This window comes from Macaca nemestrina, chromosome 11 (genome assembly GCF_043159975.1).
Source record: "Macaca nemestrina isolate mMacNem1 chromosome 11, mMacNem.hap1, whole genome shotgun sequence".
Classification (NCBI taxonomy): domain Eukaryota; kingdom Metazoa; phylum Chordata; class Mammalia; order Primates; family Cercopithecidae; genus Macaca; species Macaca nemestrina.
Window position 1 is genome coordinate 74,177,415 of NC_092135.1, and position 21,471 is coordinate 74,198,885.

Here is a 21,471-nt window from a genome sequence, read left to right on the forward strand (position 1 = left end):
GTGAGAAGTGTGTGAAACTAAAGTATCTTATTCTCCAAGCTGAGCATCATTTCGGGTGTATGTAGTTGAAGCACAAATTATCTTCTGGCTTAGGTGCTGCTCAAGCCTCCTTTCTGCCAAGCATGTTTGAAAAAATAAAAAAATGAACACCAATGTGTACCCATGGACTAATCAACCCAGCAATATAATGGAAAAGAGGGAATTCACGCAGCCTTGAATCTGGGCCTCAGAGGACTGCCTGGGCAGGCGGTTTAAACTCCTTTAAGCCTATATTCTTATCCGTAAAATGGCGATATTATTACTTTAATGGGTTGTTGAGAGGACGAAGTCAAATCGAATATATGTATATATATGTATACATGTGTATATATGTATATGTGTGCACATATGTATATATGTGTATATATGTATATAAGTTTGTGTAGATATATGTATATAAGTGCCTACTATCCAGTGGGCGTTTACAAATGTTACTTGCTTACAAAACTCTGGCTTACAGAAAGCACGCTAAAAAATCTCCCAGATCCCCCTGCCAGTCCCCTGGGTGAGAGACTAGCCGGGTACTTCGCTTTCCTCTGCGAAGACCCTACGCAGAGCCTGGAATTGGCGGGATGCAGCTCGCAGCGCCTGCGCCCGGTAGGACGGCGCGGGGGCGGGGCCGGCGGAAGCGCTCGAGTGTCGTTTCGGCTGCGCCGGAAGTTCCTAGCCGGGCCTGGTGGTAACCTTCGGGGCGTCGCTGTAGCTGCCGCTGGTGCTGCAGTGGGCTTTGCGGGTCTGAACCTCGGCGGGGCTAAGCTAGTTAACTGCCGAGAGTTGCCAGGTTTGCGGTGGAGGACGCTGAGGCCCGTGGGGGGCAGGCACACGGGCGCAGGGCCTCCCAGCCGACATGTCTCTAGTGGCGGAAGCCTTCGTCTCCCAGATTGCAGGTAGCGCGGGTGGCCGTAGACCCAGAAGGTGGCGGCGCGGTCTCGGGGAGTCGCGTGGGGTACAGGGTGGAGCATTCCTCCACCGTTGTGGCATTATACGCTGAACCCAGCCCAGAGGGTGGAGGCAGGCACGGACTACCAACCTTATCTCACGCATGGAAAAACTAAGGAGACACTTGGCCAAGGTCACTCCGCAGGAGCTGGAGTCGCGTCTCCTTCCCTTGGGCGGTACTTTGTCCCACCTCCCCATTCTGTTGGGAGGTGCTGGAGTATGAGGAGGAGGCCTTGGATTGGGATTGAGGTGGGGGGCGTGACCACAGGGGCAAACATCTGAACGCTTCAGTCTAAGAGTAGGGGCAGTTTCTGGGTCTTGGTACCCAAAGTTTAAGGTGACTGTCACTAATCAGTTGTTACCTATTGTTGTTGAGGGAACACCAGACTTCTTGCTTCCTCTCCCAGCGACACAGTAGTGCCATTTGCTAAGACTCTAGGAGTTATTTATTTATTTATTTTGTGAGACGGAGTTTCTCTTTTGTCACCGAGGTTGGAGTGCAGTGGCACGACGTGGCTCCCTGCAACCTCCGCTTCCCGGGTTCAAGCAATTCTCCTACCTTAGCCTCCTGAGTAGTTGGGATTATGGGCACCAGCCACCACGTCTGCGCGGATTCATTGAGATATTTTTAAATCTGCATGTACTTTAAAGAAATACCTTAGAGTCGGTGCATTGAAAATGACTGATGTATATAGATTTCTGATTTCTCTTATTGAGGTTCTTATTTATTGCCATGAAAGAATAAATATTGTTGAGAAAGTGAGGAGACCAAACATAGGTACTTTGAGATACAGGCTGATAGAATTAGTCATAACTCCCTAGCAGTGTTTTCAACATGAGTACAGTAATGAAGACAGTCACCACAATAAATAGGTGCATTTGAAGTAATAAGATAGTATTTTGGAAATGGGAAGTACAGAATGTGTCATAAAATTTGCTGGAATGTTTTTTACTGCTTTGCGTTTGTGTAAACATACATTTCTTTTTTTTCCTTCTTCACTTGAAAATATTATTTTCTAGAAGAGAGAAGCTCCTACTAGATTGCAAGCTTCTTTAAAGTAGGGATCAAACTTATTTTATTCCCCATTGTGTTCATAGTCAGTTGGTGCTCAGTAAGTATTTGTAACCCAAATCAATGACTAATCTTGAGATTTCAAGGAATGATTATTTCCATTTTTACCATTCATATTGAAAACAAAATCAGGCTTATATAGTTAGATCAGCGATTTAATTTAGTTTGCTACTATGTTTAAAAAAAAAAAAAAACCTTCACAGTGTATGTTGAGAGTGGTTCACTGGCTGCATGTGTCCTAATGTGTGATTTCTTTTAATGAGAAAATGATGAATGTCTTTTAATAAACTTTTGATACTGCTTTAAGTAGTGACGTTTAAAAATTTCTAGGCATTTTGTCTGTCTGCCGTCTCAGCTATTTGTAGTGATCTGTTACTCTAGGAGAAAGCATTGAAAGATGGATAATTCAATAAATGGTGTTGGAACAACTCGTAAGTCATTACACCACATGAATAAATTCCAGATAGATTAAAGATCTAAATATAAAACAACAAAATTGTAATAAAATAATTAGGGGAAAACATAGATTATTTTAATAATTCTTGGATAGCAGAAGAGGTCTAAGCAAAACTTAAGAATTCATAATCCATAAGAGAAAAAATTGGCAGATTTGATTGCAGAAAGAATTTAAAAACTTTGGTGAAAGACATCTAGGAAGTTAGTACAAATAAGAAGAAGACAAACCAACAGAATCAAGGACAAAGGATTGGAACAGGCATTTCACAAAAGGGTGAAATATAGATGGACAGTGAACAGATGAAAAGATGTTCTGTGTCACTAAAAATGTATAGCATCCTCCCGCCCCCCATCAGATGGACAAAAGTGAATATGATTTCTAGTACTAATAGGGCATGGGGAAAACAGTTACTCTCAAACTATTGGTTCTGTAAGTTAGTATTACTTTTTGGGGACTTAATGTAGCAATATTTATTAAAATGACATTCTCTCTCCTGAAAATTCTGCTTATGGGGGTTTATCTGATAGAAATGTAAAGACCAGTACTTAAAGAAATATACAATGATATTAATTGCAGCATTATTTGTAATAGCGAAAAATTAGAAATATTTTCAATATATGTCAAATTATTGTGTACCAGTCCAGCAATTCCACTTATGGTCATGTATCCAAAGGGATTGAAATTGTCTAAGAGGTATGTGCACTCCCATGTTCATTGCAGCAGTATTTACAATAGCCAAGATATGGAAGCCACCCAGGTGTTTATCAGTGGATGAATGGATAAAGAAAATGTATATAAGATACAATGGAATACTATTCAGCCTTAAAAAAGAAGGAAACCCTATCATTTGTGATAGAATGGATGGATCTGGAGGACATTATGCTAAATGAAATAAGCTAGACAGAAAGACAAGTAGTGATCTAAAATCTAATCTTTTTAGGGAAATCTAAGAAAGTTGATCTCCTAGAAACAGAATACAAAGGTGGTTACCAGAGGCTGAGGGGACAGAGGTGGGAGATGGGGAAGAGGAATGGAGAAGAGGAGATGTTGATCAAAGGGAACAAAGTATGTTTGACTAGAAGAAAAAATTTTAGTGATCTATTGCACTGCAAGGTGACCACGGTTAATAATAATGTATTATATATTTCAAAATTGCTAAAGGCTTAGATTTATAATATTCTCACCACAAAAATTTAAGTTGGTGTGGTGATGGACATATTAATTAGCTTGATTGATTTATTCTATTCTTTGATTTATTCTTTAGATCAAAATACCACGTTGTACCTCCTAAATATACACAGTTATTATTTGTCAAAAACGTACAAAAATTATGATATGGTCACATTTTTACAGATCCGAAAATGAAGAGGTGTATTTGTTAAACACATTGTCTTGAAAGCTATGGTTATATTAAGTAAAAAGTTATATATTTTGTATGAACTCATGAAATCTATATAAACATATGTATATTTATATATGTTAATAATATTCAACTAATTTTAAGTAGCGATTGAGATAATAAAAATAGAGTGTTGGTAGAGGGTGGAGGAACTTTATTTCTGAATTGTTTGAATTACTATAGTGTGCATAGTTTTGTAATTTAAATGATTGTAATTGTTAAAATTTTTAAGATTATATTTTGTCAAGAAGTGGCATTACATTATGGATAAGGAGGCTGTCTTAATCTGTTTTGTGTTGCTATAATGGAATACCACAGACTAGGTAAGTTATAAAGAAAAAAAATTTAAGTCTCACATTTCTGGAGGCAATGAACTCCAGCTTCAAGGTGCCAGTATCTGATGCGAGCCTTTGTGCTGCATTATCCTGTGGCAGAAGGTGAAAATGCCAGGGAGGGCAAGAGCCAGGGACTGAGAGGGCTGAACTTGCTTTTATAACAACCTACTCTTGGGATAAAGAGATGAATCCATTCATGAGGGTGGAGCCCTCATGACCTAATCACCTCTGAACAATCCCACCTCTTAATACTGTCAGAGTGGCAATTCCATTTCAGCATGAGTTGTGGAGGGGATATTCAGACTATAGCAGTGGTTAAAGTAATAATTTATCAGAAACACTATGTTTGACTTGTAAATGACTTACAAATGTGACTCAAATCCAGCAACTGTTCTCAATATTCTGTTTCTGATAGTACAGGTTAGAGATATGTGTCTATGTAGACCTATTATAACTTAAGTAATTATGAATCTGTTTTTGTAATTGAGAGCTCTAATTTATAGTGTATCTAACACTTTGCTTATTACCCTTCCTTCCTGTGGACATGAGCTAACACTGAGTATTTCTTTTGGAAATGTTTAACGATATCTGGCATCTCTCTGTGGTATTCTTGAAGTGACTTCTTTGAGATCCTTATTCATAAGGATATCTTTTTAGAAGTCTTCTCTGAACTCCCCAGTTTAAGTGAACTGCTTCTGCCTCCTTACTACCAGTATTTCCCTTGCCAACTTTTTTCAGTTATTATTCCTAAATAGTACTTGTTCTATCCATTTCTACTGCTGTTACCTTAGTTCAAAGCTTTGTCATTTTTTGCTTAGATAACTGTAGTAGTGTCTGAAATGATTTCTCTGCTTCCAGTCTGGCTTCCTTCCAGTAGAGTCCATACACTGCAAGCCTCGTGGGTTTTTTGTTTGTTTTAATTTTCTTTAAAAACAAAAAAACAAAACCTCCTCTTGTTTTAACATTTTGTTGGTTTCCCATTGTCAGTAGAACAGCCTCATGTCTTGTCACTTCTTTCCTTGCCCCTTGCCTGAGATGTCCACTTTGCTTGAATAACTCCTGTTCATCCTTTAAGACTCTGGGCACCATTTTAACCATTTAATGTAAGTCTACTTGACGTTTTTTTCCTGTCAAATCAGAAAGGTTTGTTGTTGAGTTTTTTTCCTAATAATGATAATGATATGTTGCCATTATGGAAAATGAAAACAATCTAGAGATAAAGTAAAAATTACCTGAAATCATACCACCCAGATGAAGACTTTAGAATTCCATCCTCATCATTAAAACTTTGATGAACAAAGCTATTTCATTCTCTTTCCCTGAATTAAAAAAACGACGTAATATATAATATGCATAATTTTTTGTAACCTGTTTTGTCATATATTGGGATCTCTTTTCATATCTGTGAATGGAATTACACATCATCATTTTAAAATGGTTATATAGTATTTCATTGTAATGAAGAAGCCAAAATTTATTAATGTAGTATTACTTAGATGGGTATTTAGGGAGTTGTTATCAGTCAGTTCAACCAGAGAAGCAGATGTACCAGGATATCTGTTTCTCTCTTTAGCCACACACACACACATGCATGTGCATACACAAACACATGCAAAGAATTGGCTCTTAATGTGGGGGCTGGCAAAGTAAGTGCAAAGCATGCAAGGCAGGCAGTCAGGATGGGGAGATCCAGGACTAAGAGAGCACTGGCAAGAACAGGTACTGCTTGGAGTGTCTGATCCCAGGGAGGACTTAGACCCTTTTTAAAAGGGCTTTCAACTGATGAAATCAGGCCACTTAGGATACTCTCCCTTTTGATTAATGTAAAGCTAACTAAGTAAGGACTTCAATTATATCAGCAGAATCCCTTTATGGCATCACCTAGATTAGGGTTAGAAAAGCTAGGAGGAAGTGTGTGTCTGCTACAAAATGACTATTGCCTCGCTTCTCTTCCCGGCACCTGGCGAAGAATATCCCTTGTAGCCCACTTTAACTGGAGACGTAGTAGAAAGGGAATTTTGGGAAGTGTGTTCAGTGTAGGTAAGCTGATGTGTCCCAAAGCCATCACATGTGTGTGTGATTTTGGTCTGTTGTAAGCAGTGCTCACATAAACATATTTTTGCATCTGTTCAGTCGTGTTTTGGAATATATTTGGTTTTGTTTTTCTTTCTTTTTTTTTTTTTTTTTTGAGACGGAGTCTCGCTCTGTTGCCCAGGCTGGAGTGCAGTGGCCGGATCTCGGCTCACTGCAAGCTCCGCCTCCCGGGTTCACGCCATTCTCCTGCCTCAGCCTCCCGAGTAGCTGGGACTACAGGCGCCCGCCACCTCGCCCGGCTAGTTTTTTGTATTTTTTAGTAGAGATGGGGTTTCACCGTGTTAGCCAGGATGGTCTCGATCTCCTGACCTCGTGATCCACGCGTCTCGGCCTCCCAAAGTGCTGGGATTACAGGCTTGAGCCACCACGCCCGGCCTGTATATTTGTTAAAGTGGAAGATAATTTTGAATTTTTCTTTTAGCTTAATATGGAAAGAAATGGTAAGTTATCTTTTTGAATGAATAGTTGTTTCTCTACATGATGATGTGCTGGATTTAGAATTTTTTTTTTTTTTTTTTTTTTTTTTTTTTGAGATGGCGTTTTGCCCTTGTCACCCAGGCTGGAGGGCAGTGGCACAATCTTGGCTCACTGCAACCTCTACCTCCTGGGTTCAAGTGATTCTCCTGCCTCAGCCTTCTGAGTAGCTGGGATTACAGGTGTCTGCCACCATGCCCAGCTAATTTTTATGTTTTTAGTAGAGATGGGATTTCACCATGTTGGCCAGGCTTGTCTTGAACTGCTGGCCTCAAGTGATCCGCCTACTTTAGCCTCCCAAAGTTCTGGGATTACAGGTGTGAGCCACTGCGCCTGGCCTAGAATTTTAAAAGAAGGATAAAAATGGACCTGGATGTTATTAAAAAATAGTTTAAAAATATTTTATAACCTGTATATTTAAGTTTTCATTTTTTTTAATGGCAAGATTTTTCAATACATTACTCACATTTTTTTTTTTTAAATTTCGTTCTTCAGTTGGGTATGAATATATCATAGGGGAGGATTGTGTAATCCCATTTGGGCTACATGACCACATTTGGAGCAGCTAAAAGGGTAGAATACTTGGGTGGACAGGCCTAACTCACTTGCCCATCCCTGTGCCAGTAGTGGCTCCAGGTATTAGGGCTCCATAGTGCCACCAGATACACAAAAGAAGGGAGAGAGGTGTAGAGCACTAAACAGCGGAAATTGGCTGCAGTGTGGATTGCTTCCTTCACCTTGCTTTTACACTTTCTTTGGATTTTGAAGTGAAAAGTCTAACCTGGGTTCTTATTCAGCTACTTCCTAGCTGTGTGAACTTGGGCAAATTAACTGCCTGTTTAAGTCTGAGATTTCTCATTTGTAAAATGGTGAAAATAATAATATGTTACTTTAAAGATACAATTTTGGTAAAGCTTTAAAAAGTTATTTGTGAATAACATATAATTCAATAATAGGAAGCATCTACATAGTTATTGCCATTATTAAAATTACTTAGGAATGTATCCTAGAATACTTTGTTATTCCAGGATATTTATTTCAAGATATATGCTTCAGCCATGTTTGTCTTCATTATAAAATTGAATCTTGGTATAAGTCATATTGGTGGTCTGTTAATTAGAATTGCCATAGCTGGTTACTGATAATAAGAGTAAGCTTTTGAGCTACCGTGTTAAATGATTTATGTATGTAATTGCTAATAGTAACAATTTGGTCTTGTTAGATAGGTATTTTGTGGATATGAATACTGAAACTCAGTATAAAGGTTAGGAGTAAGATCATTGGAGTAAGAGCTGAGTTCTAAGCTCAATCCTGCTTCTTGTTCTGTGATCTTGGACAAGCCTTTCTAGTCCTCAGTTTCCTCATTTGTAAAAGGGGATAATAGATTTTACAATGTATATTAAGTGTCTAGTATAGGGTGGTTGATAATAAATGTTCAGTACATGTTACTTTCTATTGTTACTTTTATTGCCCAAAAGCCTTTCACCTTATAGTAAGGGGTCCTTTGAGGATATTAACTCTTAACATCTGGTATCCCATTACCATTTTGGACAGAAGAAAATGCCCAAAGTATTCTTATTTTTCTTTACTCATATACCATCTTTTCTGATTTATTACTCCATTGGTGCCTTGCCATATTTTAAGCACATCAGTTAGTTTCATCATACTATAATTTATTAATCTTTTGAAATAAGCATGATATCTGTTCTGTTCTTTATTTAGAAGCTCAGTAAACTATATAAAGGATGAAAAAAGAATGGTCGGAATATTCCATTTATCTCATTGTGGGCATTTGGGTGCTTAATTATTTAAATTTGTTAATAACTTCATTTAAGCAGTAGCATTAATTTATAGTATGAGCTAGGAAAGTAGTTTTGCAGGGTTCCATGGAACCCATATGTAAGCATCTTGAAAGTAAGTGTGATCAAAACGGGTATGTTCTTAAAAATTTGTTTTTATATTGGTAATAAAGCGCTTTCATTCCGTCTCTCCTCACATGAGTACTGGGGAATCTGGACTGTAAAAGCATTCAGAAGAGTTCCAGAGGCTAAAGGAAGTACAAAATATAGGTTTAAAGGCTTTTGTAATATAGAAGTGATGCTATTGCTCACAGTGAAGAAAATGATGGTAAAGGCTTGTACATGCATGTATCAGAATATTTTAGTGATGGCAGGTGCAACAGGTAATTGAAAAAATACAATGCATTAAATTCTTTTTTTTGAGATGGAGTTTTGCTCTTGTTGCCCAGGCTGGAGTGCAATGGCACAATCTTGGCTCACCACAACCTCCGCCTTCTGGGTTCAAGTGATTCTCCTGCTTCATACTCCTGAGTAGCTGGGATTACAGGGATGTGCCACCACACCTGGCTAATTTTGTATTTTTAGTAGAGGCCTGGTTTCTCCACATTGGTCAGGCTGGTCTCGAACTCCCAACCTCAGGTGATCTGCCCACCTCGGCCTCCCAAAAGTGCTGTGATTACAGGTGTGAGCCACCGTGCCCAGCCTTAAATCTTTTGCTCTTGAAAATAAAGATGTTTTGTTATTTTTACGTAGATTTTGGGGATTTTCCAGTATTGAGGAAGGCACTGAGGAATTACTAAAAAGTTATTGAACTGACCGTCAAGTTTCAGAGAATTAAAAAAAAAATCATATTAGTCATATGAATAATTTTACACAGTTGTGCTTATGACTTTGGAGATACGAAGCTGAGATTGAATGGTGCAGATGGTAAAGCAAAACAGTGATAAAATAGGTTATACTTCAGACTAGAGGCAAGATATAGTTTATTGACAGCAGTGGATCCTGTACTTTATTATACCATATTCCTGAGTAGATTGAAACTAATTTTTTTTTTTTTTTTGAGATGGAGTCTTGCTCTGTTGCCCAGGCTGAAGTACAGTGGGGTAATCTCAGCTCACTGCAACCTCTGCCTCCCAGGTTCAAGTGTTCTCCTGCCTCAGCCTCCCAAGTAGCTGGGATTATAGGTACCCAACACCACACCTCGCTAATTTTTGTATTTTCAGTAAAGACGGGATTTCACCATGTTGGCCAGGCTGGTCTCGAACCGCTGACCTTATGTGATCTGCCCGCGTCGGCCTCCCAAAGTGCTGGGATTACAGGTGTGAGCCACCCCACCTGGCCAAAACTAAATTCTTAAGAGCAGTGTTATGTAAATTTTTGAAAACTTGGATAATAAGATCCCTTCAAAGGCTTGTTTTCTGTTAATGGAATAGTTCATAGGCTGTAATTTGAGTTTTAATTTTCTTAATGTGATTTATTAACATATTATACTCTGAAATTACATGATTTTTAGTTGTTAACTTAAAACTGGTGATGGGTGCCCCATAAAATTTGTCAGTCTTTCTTGAAGACTTTTGAGTTATTAATGTTAGCCCAAGCTTGCCATATTTTGGTGAAAATTGAAAGAAAATGCCACCAAACTTCTTAATATTTTTCAAACATTTTTGAAATGTCTTGATAAGCAGTTATCAGATGAACTGAAGATATCAAATACAGATGAGATATTGAAAATTCAGGCTTCTCTTTTTTTTGTTCAAAGACAGAAGTTATAATATTCAGAAAATCCAGGAATAGACATTTATATGTAGAAGAGAAGTATTTGCCTTGCCAGTAAGAGAAATGCATGCTTTAATTTTTTGTTGCTTTGTAAATGAGCCTCTCCTCTATTCTTGAACACTTTTCTTATTTTTATATGCTCTATAAATGAATGATGGCTTTGAACTTTTTTACATCAGTAATAAAAATGAAATTTGATTGGTTAGTAATAAAGAAGCTTCTTTTCATAAAAACAATCATTTTGTCATGACAATTCTCATTAACTGTAACTGTGTTGGCAAAATAGAAACCATAAAATGCATTTCACTGTTTTTATGCACTTAGCTATGTTTTTTTGCTGATTATATATTTTATCTCTAAGAACTTGTATAAGCCAAAGAATTTCTTCATAACTTAATCTGTCTTTAGATGGAAAAAAATAGACTTTTGATGTGTATATTTTTTCCAGTGGATACAGTATCTTTGAGTATTACAATGGTATTTACCCCCACGTGGTCATATTTTATTACCTGGTCAATTTAGAGCACTAATTAGAACTTTATATGAATAAATTGTGTCATTTTTATAACATGAAGAGGCCATTATTATTCAAACTGTTTATTTCTGTAAAGTAATATTGGCGGCTGACTCTTCAATGATCTAGCCATTTTTTGATCTCCATTTCTTTTGATTGTTAGCTTTTATGTTATAGAAAAATGTTTTGGCATCATGACTTACAAGTAATGTTTCTAACTTTCTTATTTTATACATTTAAAGAAAGATTATGTGTCTTTATAAGAAATAACATGAAAATAAAAGTTGCTATCTAGTTTTCATTAGATGCTATCATTGTTATTTTTACTATTACTGTTATTACTGTTCATCGATTTAAGATTCTAATTTGGCTAGTCCAGGAGAACTAGTTACATAATGTTAACTTTTTAAGTGATAATTGACATTTGTTATTACATTGAGATTGTGAATTATTTTTGATGTATTTTCTCCCTAAGCAGTGTTCTCCTTTTTGCCATCTACTTGCACTGATTTTCTCATACTAGCATTTGGTGGCTGTTTGGAAAATATAAAATAATTTTAATATTAAAATAAATATTTAGAAAAGGTGCTAATGTGTGAGAAATTACAGAGTGCAAATTAAAGGCAAATATAAAGTATGCTTTCATTATTTACTGTTTTGGATTATCTTTGTATCATAGGTAAATGACTATTGGTCTGACTTCTATGAAAAGATATAGTTAGATTTGACTTTAGCTAGAGTTGTTTCTCTCTTGGAGTCTCTTTTGTTTCCTCAATCTGTGAATAATACAGCAACTGCCATTCAGGTCAGTTTTTAAAGATGGATGTAAGCCATTCTAGTCACTGGGTACCAAATCCTGGAGGTTAGGGAGTCATGGTGATGCGGTCAGCAAATTGGAGATACAGTGAGATTTCAGGAAGGCAAAGATTGAAGATATTGGATTAATAAAGTGAAACTGACTGGAGGGAAAGTGCAAGTGTCAAAATCTATGTCTGAAGCAGTAAAGTGGAATTTATAAACAATGTCAGGAGTCAGCTTGGTAACTGATTTAGATAAACAGGGAATTCTGAGGCTTCAGATGAGTCGACGTTTTGTGTGATTAATAGTTTTAGATAAACAGGGAATTCTGAGGCTTCAGATGAGTCAACGTTTTGTGTGATTAATAGTAGCTATCAAAAGTCTTAACTGTCAAGTTACTTTTGCGGTGTAACAAACCACCCTAAATTTAGAGGTGTGTAACAGCCACTTTCTTATGTTCATGGATCCTGTGGGTCAGTAATCCAGACAGGGCACATGTTGCGAGTGGCACAAGGTGAGACATAACCATATCCACACACATTTGTGTCTTTCCACAAGGTCAGACTTTTGATGCTTATTCAGTCATAAAAGCAATAAGAAATATCGAGTTGCTTAAGGAGGCAATTCTCCTTAGTACTACCTGTTGACTCAGTAGTCAGAGCTGTGGCACATAGACTAAACCAATCCACAAGTCAGTCAATATTGTAAACCACACGTAGTAGTATACTTAATATATAAATGTTATGGATTAAAATTTCCACATCAAACGGTAACATTTAACATCAAGAGAAAAGGGGACAGGAAAAGATGTAATGAACCAGTCTAAGGAGAGCGTCGTGGACAAGGAGTGTCCTGGGCTGATCTGGACAGTTGTCAGTGTCTTGCAAGGAAGAGTTCTTGATTTGGGCAGAGCATTTGGCAGCAGATGCTGGGTGCTGATCTTGAGTGACTGCCAGACAGTGTCTTAAGATGGCCATCTTGAGTTGGTGGAGTTCTGCTCTTTTTATGGCCCTCAAATCTTCTGGTGAGGACTGATAGTAAAAAGTGTGTCTGGTTATGTCTTTATCTGGTTGGTACGTGTAGTCTCTGTTGATTAGATGAACATGTGGTCCCGGTTGGCATGATGCCTTTTTAAATGTAAGGTGGAGTCTTTTTCTAAGATAGGGTTACTTATGTATAGGGTGCTGTATACAGCACAGGAAAGATGGTTTGTCTCTCACTCATGATGTCTGGGTCTTCAGCTGAAAAGACTCAAAGGCTGGGAATGATCCAGTGGTTGAGGGTTGGAAACATCTGGAAGCATCTTCACTTACATATCTGACAATTGATTCTGGCTAGGACTTCTGCTGGGGTTGTTTTCTGGAATGCTTACATGTGGCTTGGCTTCCTCACAGCTTGGTGGCCTGAGAGTAGTCAGACTTTTTATGTAGTGACTCAGTATACCACATACAAGTGCCTAAGCTAGCAAGGTAGAAGTTGCACCACCTTTTATAACCTACTCTCAATTGTCCTGCAGCATCACTTCCACAATATTCTGTGGGTTACAGTGGAGCTACAAGCCGGCCCAGATTCAAGGGAAGGGGAATTATAGGACAGGAATTACTGTTGTGGACGTATTTAAGACATATACTTTGCCACAGTAACCAAGCTGGTACTGCCTGTTTTCGTTAGATCTGGGAACTGACAAAGCACACTCATGACTGAATAGAGGTTCTAAAGAAGGATGGGGATAGATGGGGAGTTGGGGGTGAGTAGTGTGGGTGGTCTTGTACATTATAATTAGTTACCTGTGGAACTCTCTGAAGCTAGTGATGCCTGCCTAAACATGCATGCATATACAAATACTCCTTTATTCTCACCAAAGGCCTATTATATGGAAAAATTGAGGATGGAGTTAAGAAAAGTATAGTTTTCAAATACTCTATGTGTCTTTGGTTAGGAATCACTGAATGATTTGGAGAGAAAGTGAATTCTTGAGTTTACACTGTTGAATTTGGTACCCATTGTTGAGATGTTATCATTCCTTAAATTGGTTCAATGATTTTATTTTTAGAGTTTTAGCAGTGTTTTTTGTTTTTGTTTTTTGCTGTCAGATACCTTTCAGGCTTTAGATAGCAAAAGACCTGCTTGTATTTTCTGCAGAATATGTTCATTGAGTACCTAATTTGAGCTAGGTGCTCTGCCAGGTGTTGGGGGTGTAAAAATAAGTAACAATTCTTGCCTTTCTTGAACTTATATTCTTTTGCAGAAATAGATCATTTTAACATGAAGAGCTATATCCTATAGTAGAAATCTGCACAGAGGTATCTAGTTTAGTTAGGCTTTGCTGAACATTTTGCCTCCCTTTCCTCAAACTGCGTTGGGGGTGTTAGGTTTTTGGTAAATATCTAAACTCGTCTTCATGCCCCCTACCTTCTATCTGGCATGTTTTGGATTCTTTTTTTGGATCCAATTCAGATTTCATCTCCTTTTGTGAATTCTTTCCTGTTTTCCTCAGGCAGATTTAGTTATTTCTTCATGAATATTTCTATAGGGCTTTATACACACTTTTGTTCTAATGTGGATATTAAGAATTATTGATTGAAAATATACTGTGAGCTGGAGACTTTATAGGGTACTTACATAGTTTATCTACTTTTTTTTTTTTGAGATGGAATCTTGCTCTTTTGCCCAGACTAGAGTGCAGTGGCACGATCTCAGCTAACTGCAGCCTCCATCTCCTGGGTTCAAGCGATTCTCCTGCCTCAGCCCCCTGAGTAGCTGGAATTATAGGCGCGCACCACCACGCCTGGCTAATTTTTGTATTTTTAGTAGAGAAGGGGTTTCACCATGTTGGTCAGGCTGGTCTCAAACTCCTGACCTTTTGATCTGGCCACCTTGGCCTCTCAAAGTGCTGGGATTACAGGCATGAGCCATCATGCCTGGCCAGTCTAGTTTTATTCTTCCAATAACCTAACAAGATAATTAATATTTCCCTCTTTTACAGTGAGGTAATTGAGACAAGAATAGGTTAACCAGTTTGGCCAAGATAACTCATACAATAAGTTGTAGAATTGGGAGGGGAAGCCAGGTATGTGTGACTCTGAAATGTATGTTTTTTCCCTACACCACCTGTATTTGCTTAATGTATTTTAAATGGTTATGTGTACCTTAGTCACCCCTAATCCCAACTCCCTCTTTGTTCTTCACTTGCTCAACAAAATTAGATCCTAGAGGGCAATAACAGTTTTATATTCATCTTTGTCTTTGTATTATAGTTTTGAGTACATTTTGGATGTTTATCACCTGTTTGTTCATTTAAATGCTTTTAATATTTTTTAGGGGGAATCCTCTGAGCATTTTCTACTGTGTTCTCATATTCATAGGGAAAGTCTTTGATGGAAAGACTATTACCTCATTTCCTGTTTTCTTCTTCTTGGAGAATCTTGCAGTTTTGTTAACATTTCAGGCAGTATACTAATAAGTCAGATTCTGTGGGGGATAATTTGTTCTATAACTAGCTGGGAGTAATGAAGGAAGAGCAATAGTTTTTTGGTTAACTACCTTGATATGAGATAGCGAAGTATATGTACAGTACCTGGAACCATAATCACGTAGTAGATACTTAAAAAAAATAGGTGCTGTCATTACAGTGATTGTATTTGGTTTAGATGGGAAGAACTACTTAGTTTGAAGGATATTTGTTTTCTATCTCTAGAGTTAGATTTAGAGAACCATTAAACTATTGCACTGTGAAGGTTAATGTTATTGAGGTCTGATAGTTGTGTGGGGCTGTTTTTGTATCTGTTTTTTGGCCAGATGGATTGGACCTTTACTCTTAACCAGCTGTTTTTCTATAGTTCTGCTGTTGATCTCATACTCATTTTTAGTTCTGTGAAAAGCTCAGTCATTTTAAATTTCAGATTACCATTTTGAAAATGAAAATTAAAAGTTTGAGTACCAACTACAAGACTCTTCTCTGTTAATTTATCATAATCATATGCAGTTGGCCTGCTTTTTATTGGAAATTAATGAAAAATAATGGATTTTTTTTTTTTCTTTTTGTGATGGAGTCTTGTTATGTTGCCCAGGCGTGCCTCAAACTTCTGGGCTTAAGGGATCCTCCTGCTTCAGCCTCCCAGGTAGCTGGTATTACAGGTGCACACCACCATGTCCAGCTATGATGGATTATTTTTATAATGGATCAAAGTCTAAACATAACCATTTGAGAACATGACACATACATACTTATTAAGAAAGAATGGAAGGTTTTAAATTTGACTTGTATTTATTTACTTTACCCTGAGTTATTGGCTTGTTGGTGTTGTGAATTTGTTTTCTTGACCCTTGTTAACCTCTAGAAGTTTGTCGGGTTTACGAAATTGGTCCTTGAATACCATTTTGAAATTGATCTCTAGTTACAAATAGATAGATATCACAACTGATGTTCATAATTCCTAACTTATTTTTACTTTCCTTATCTAATACTTCTAATGGAAAAACTATCATGTTACCACTTTGATTCCAAAGTAAGTGTGGCCTGAGTTCATTTATCTTAAAGGCTTTTTCTTGAACATTGTAAAATAGCAACATGTTACTAAGGCATGTTTTAAAACATGGCTTTAAGCCATAGCCACAATGCTTAAGGAGAAAAAGATAGTCAAAAATCTTCTTGAAAAAAATTTATCTACACACATCCTTACTACCATTTTCTCTGAGATAAACGAATGAAAGAGATAAAAAGAACGTAATCTTATCTCAAGTGCCATCTGTGTCTCTAGGATAGTCTTTGTTGTGGTGTTCACAGACCATCTGCATCAGATTTACCAGGAGCGCTTGTTAAAGATGCAGATTTTTGGTCCTCATCTCTACAGTATCAGAATTTGAGTTTAGGAAATACATAACTGTATCAAGTTCCTCAAGTGTACAGGAAGAGTTGAGAACTACTGTTGTAAGATAATTATAATTGCTTTAATTCTAATAATTATTACCCAAGAATGTTTATTTGTGAGCTCTGCAGGAGGTTAGCTAATTTAGTTGTGTGTTCACCGTAGAGTAATACTACTTGAGTTCAAATCCTGGCTGCTGTCACTTACTAGCATTGTGACTTTGGACAAATTACTTATGCTTGTGCCTCAGTTTTCTTATTGTAAAATTGGGAAAATAATAATAGTATCTACCTCATAAAGTTGTGGGGTGTTTAATATATGTCAAGCACTTACATGTACAGTAAGTACAATAAGTCTTTTAAGATTTTCTATTCAGCTTTCTTGAGATATAATTTACATACCATTTTAAATTTATAATTCAATGATTTTTAGTATATTTACATAATTGTGTGACTATTACCACAATCTTTTTTTTTTTTTTTTTTTTTTAATTTTCCACTCACCTCTCCAGTTACCACAGTCTAACAGTAGGTTTCCATCACCTCCAAAAGAAACTCCTTGCCCATTTGCAGCCACTCCTCATTGCCACCACCAGCTTGAGTCAACCATTGGTCTACTCTGTTTCTGTAGATTTGCCTCTTCTGGACATGTCATATAAATGGAATCATATGTTTTCTTTTGTGTCTGGCTTTTTTTTTCATTGGACATAATGGTTTTTGAGGTTCATCCATGTATTCATGTTGTAGCATGTATCAGTACTTACTTGGTTCTTTCTTATTGCCAAAAAGTATTCCATCATATGGATATACTGCATTTTGTCTGTCGATTCACCAGTTAATGAACGTTTGAGTTGCTTTCCTTTTTGACTATTGTGAATAATGCTGCTATGAACGTTTGTATATATGTCTTTATGTGGATATTTATTTTTATTTCCCCTGGGTGAATACATAGGAGTGTAATTGTTGGGTCATATGGTAAATTTCTGTGTTTAACATTTTGAGAAACTGCCAAACTTTTCATGGTCCCACCAAGCAACATGTGAGAATTTTCGATTTCTCCACATTTGCAAAACATTTGTTATTGTCTGTCTTGTTGATTATAACCTTCTTATTGGGTGTGAAGTGGCATCTTATGGTGGTTTTTATTTGTATTTCCCTAATGACTAATGATGGTGAGTATCTTTTCCTGTGCTTTTTGGCGGTTTGTATATCTCCTTTGGAAAAATGGCTATTCACATTCCTTGCTCAATTTTAAAAGTTGGATTATGTTGTCTTTTTATTATAGGGTTGTAAGAGTTTCTTACATATTTTGGATATATGCTGTGTGAGTTTTGCGGAATCTTAATTGCTATCATTATCATAATCATCATCTGCCTAAATAGAAGTCTAGTTTGTATCTGGCCGGGAGATAGATTCTAGTTATTCTCTGGTTTTATTGGGCTCCAACTTTGGTTGTGAGAGGGAAGTTCTGCCTTCATTTTTCTGTGTTTTCAATCTTTGTTGCTTTTCATCTTGTGCTTCTAGAATGGCAGGGTATTAAGACCCATCTGCCTTGGGTATTCGACTGTCCTCATTCATTCATTATTACTCACTCTGAGTCTTTTTTTTTTTTAATTTATTCTCGAGATGGAGTTTCACTCTGGTTGCCCAGGCTGGAGTGCAGTGGTGTGATCTTAGCTCACTGCAACCTCCGTCTCCCAGGTTCAAGCGATTCTCCTGCCTCTCAGCTTCCCAAGTAGCTGGGATTACAGGTATGCACCACCATGCCCGGCTAATTTTGTATTTTGTATTTTTAGTAGAGATGAGGTTTCACCATGTTAGCCAGGCTGATCTCGAACTCCTGACCTCAGGTGATCCACCCACCTCAGCCTCCCAAAGTGCTGGGATTACAGGCGTGAGCCACCGCACCCAGCCCACTCTGGGTCATTTTAGTCTTTTGCTTACTACCTTGTTCCAAATGAATGGGTTCCTGGAGATAGTTATTTGTGGAATATTATTTGAGTTATTTGCCGTAGTTCAGTAAATTGGAATTCATTTGGTATTTTGGAGATTATACACTGTCGTGTATGTTTTTTTCCTTGGTTTTTGTGTAATGTGTAGCCCAAACAGAATTAAGCCTTGTTATATGTATACCAGATAATATTGTCATAATGAGGTAGACTTCAGTATTTTTTAGTGTTTTTAACTTCAGGCGTTGTAAAGGTACACATAAGGAGACAGGCCACATGTGCCTCTAAAATAGAAGTGCCTTATGGGCAGTTACTTGGTTTTCTTTATAATTTTGCCTTTAGCTCTTAGAATAGTGCCTGACACTTTATATGCATTCAATGTATTTATTGAATGAATGGTAAAACTGATTTGTAGCTGTGGCTAAATTTACTTTCTGAAATAAGATATATGTATAATTTACTATCCATATTTATATACACTGAGTATCCCCAATTTGAAAGTCCAAAATCTGAAAATGCTCCAAAATCCAAATTTTTTTGAGTGCCAACATGATGCTCAAAGGAAATGCTTATTGAAGTGTTTTGGATTTTTGATTTTTGGGTTAGGGTTGCATAGCTGGTAAGTATATAATGCAAGTATTCCAAAATGTGAGAAAAATCCAAAATTTGAAACACTTCTAGTGTCAGGAATTTTGGATAGGGGATACTCAACCTGTATGCAACAAGCGATAATGGATATACAATAGACTCTTATGTCAGTCAGTAAGTTTCTTTTTCCTAAAAACTTATGATGATAGGTAGCCAAAGGAATAGTTCTGGTCTGAATCTTCTTCTAGAAGAATCTTCTGGAATCTAGGACTACTTTTGTATTTGTGTCTAATACTTATGTATTTTGTCCTAGAATGTTTGCTTTCTGCTTCAGGATTTCTATTTTAATTTAATTGTATCTACACCTGCTTGCAAGTGTGTTTTTTAAGTAGCCTTACCACTGTGCTACACAATACTGCCTGCTTTTTTTTTTTTTTTTTTAACGTTTATGGAAATGACAGTGTGACGCTGCACTTTCCTGTTCTCCAACACAAGCCATTTCTGACATAAACACTAATCTCTGACTATTGAGATAATGGGAAAATGGTTTTAAACACCTTTTGTGGGAAGAGTCACTTCTGCTTACACATCCTGTATCATATCATTAAACATTCCCTATGAAACACTATCTAAGGGGCATTACTATTTAATAATTTCATGATCATCATTATATAGTGTTATTTTTGACTTGCACTATAGTTTGCATTTTGATTTTCTTTTGAATTTAATACATAGCCCTTAAAATTCCAGTTTTGATAAAGTCCCATATCATCATATTTTAAGTCTAAACATCTTAAAAATCTATTTTAAATTAAACCTTCATATATTGCCTAAAACTTGATGGGTTTTGAACATGGTGTCTATGTTGATATCACTGATATAATTAGTATAATATTTATGTCAAATTAACAAATTTCCTTCTTTTCTCTGTGTGTCTTGCAGTAACTTGTCCATGTTTAAGAGCTGCCGAATGCTCTTTGAACATTTTGTTCTATTAGCAGTATTTGCATATACAACTTTGGCAGGAAGCCATCCAAATTTGGAGATAGGCTACACATGTTTCTTGCTTCTTTTATATAACACTGTCTAAATAGTCTTGCTGTGCTGAAGAGATGACATCTATGAGGTTTCGGAATCTAGTTGCCTAAGGATAAACTGAGTTTGACTTCATTAGTGCACAAATGATAGGTTTGTGTAGAGTTATTACAGCATTAATCAATTTGATGGATTGGAAATATGACAGAACTGAAGCAGCATGTAATATTAGTGCCTATTATTCTACAAATTATGTCTTCACCTACATTCATATGGCAGAGGAGTCATGTACATCGAGAGTGCAGAACTTAAAAAAAAAGAAACAAACAACAGAGGACATCTCTTTCATGGCCCTTCTCTTATCCTCTTACATTAGATCATTGAGAGATGGATTTCAGAATTAGACTAATTTTTTTTAGGTCATAGCACTTTCATACTTTGAAATACCTTGATTTGAATGGAATAAATAGATATTTAATCCTAACCTAATATTTAAGAGAATACTACAAGTAATATATAAAGTCTTTAAGAGACTTATGGCCATACATATGTGAATTTATTGGTTAGCAGTCATTTCATTAAAAATGATAATGGATTAGTAGTAAAGAATATTGATTTTTTGTTGTATTGGTTGATAAAGCTTAAAAATAGGTAACTTAAAGGTAATTAAAATGAATGAGAAGCAAATACTGTTTTTGGGGGTTGTGGGTGTTGCTTTATCATGTGTGCATTTCTAACATTTATGCATTATTTATTTTATGGCATTCAAAAGTTCAAGAATATGTGTCACTTCTTTTTGATTTTACTTTGTTCTCCAACGTAAATACTCATGAGCTTCTTTAAGAAATATTAATTTGCAAAAAAACTCTCCCACTAAAGCCTGAAACCTTAAGCAGCATCTCTTTTGCTCCTGGTAAAGAAGACACTAAATGTAGCATAATCAGGGCCTGGGCAAAATTGGGAAATAGGTAAAGAACTAACTGGACTTTTAATAACTAATTGGATATGCACTTAGTTATGAGGTGCTCTGATATTTGCTTTATTTCTAGGTATTCTTTTTGTCTGCAATATAGGGATATGTTTCTTCTTTATAAAAATGATAAAAATTTAATGGATCTTTTGTTAGAGAATACTATTAGAATAGTAATTCTAATTTTAAAGAGTGAATTAATGTAGGTCACTAGGAGTACCTTAGAGTAAGTTACTGCTTTAGTATGAAAGTGGTACAGGAATTTCTTTATCATGAAATAATTAATTTCTAAAAGGTGGGTAGTTTAATTTAGAACTCTTATAATAAAGATATTAGCTTAAATGATGCCTATATAAAATTTAATCG

General features: G+C 36.6%; 1 protein-coding gene across 2 annotated transcripts in view; it reads left to right on the forward strand.

Annotated features, from left to right (window-relative positions):
• Positions 1 to 691: 691 nt before the first annotated feature.
• The window catches only part of LOC105483182 (metaxin 2), a 73,294-nt gene continuing 52,514 nt past the window's right edge, over positions 692 to 21,471 (forward strand). The window contains exon 1 of one of the 2 annotated variants that reach the window (XM_011743876.2): positions 692 to 926. In XM_011743876.2, coding sequence (XP_011742178.1) covers positions 887 to 926 — 40 coding nt within the window. In that variant the 5' untranslated portion in view covers positions 692 to 886. Of the gene's footprint in view, positions 927 to 972; positions 1,155 to 21,471 lie in introns of those variants that run through there. The other variant, XM_011743875.3, reaches the window with a different exon arrangement.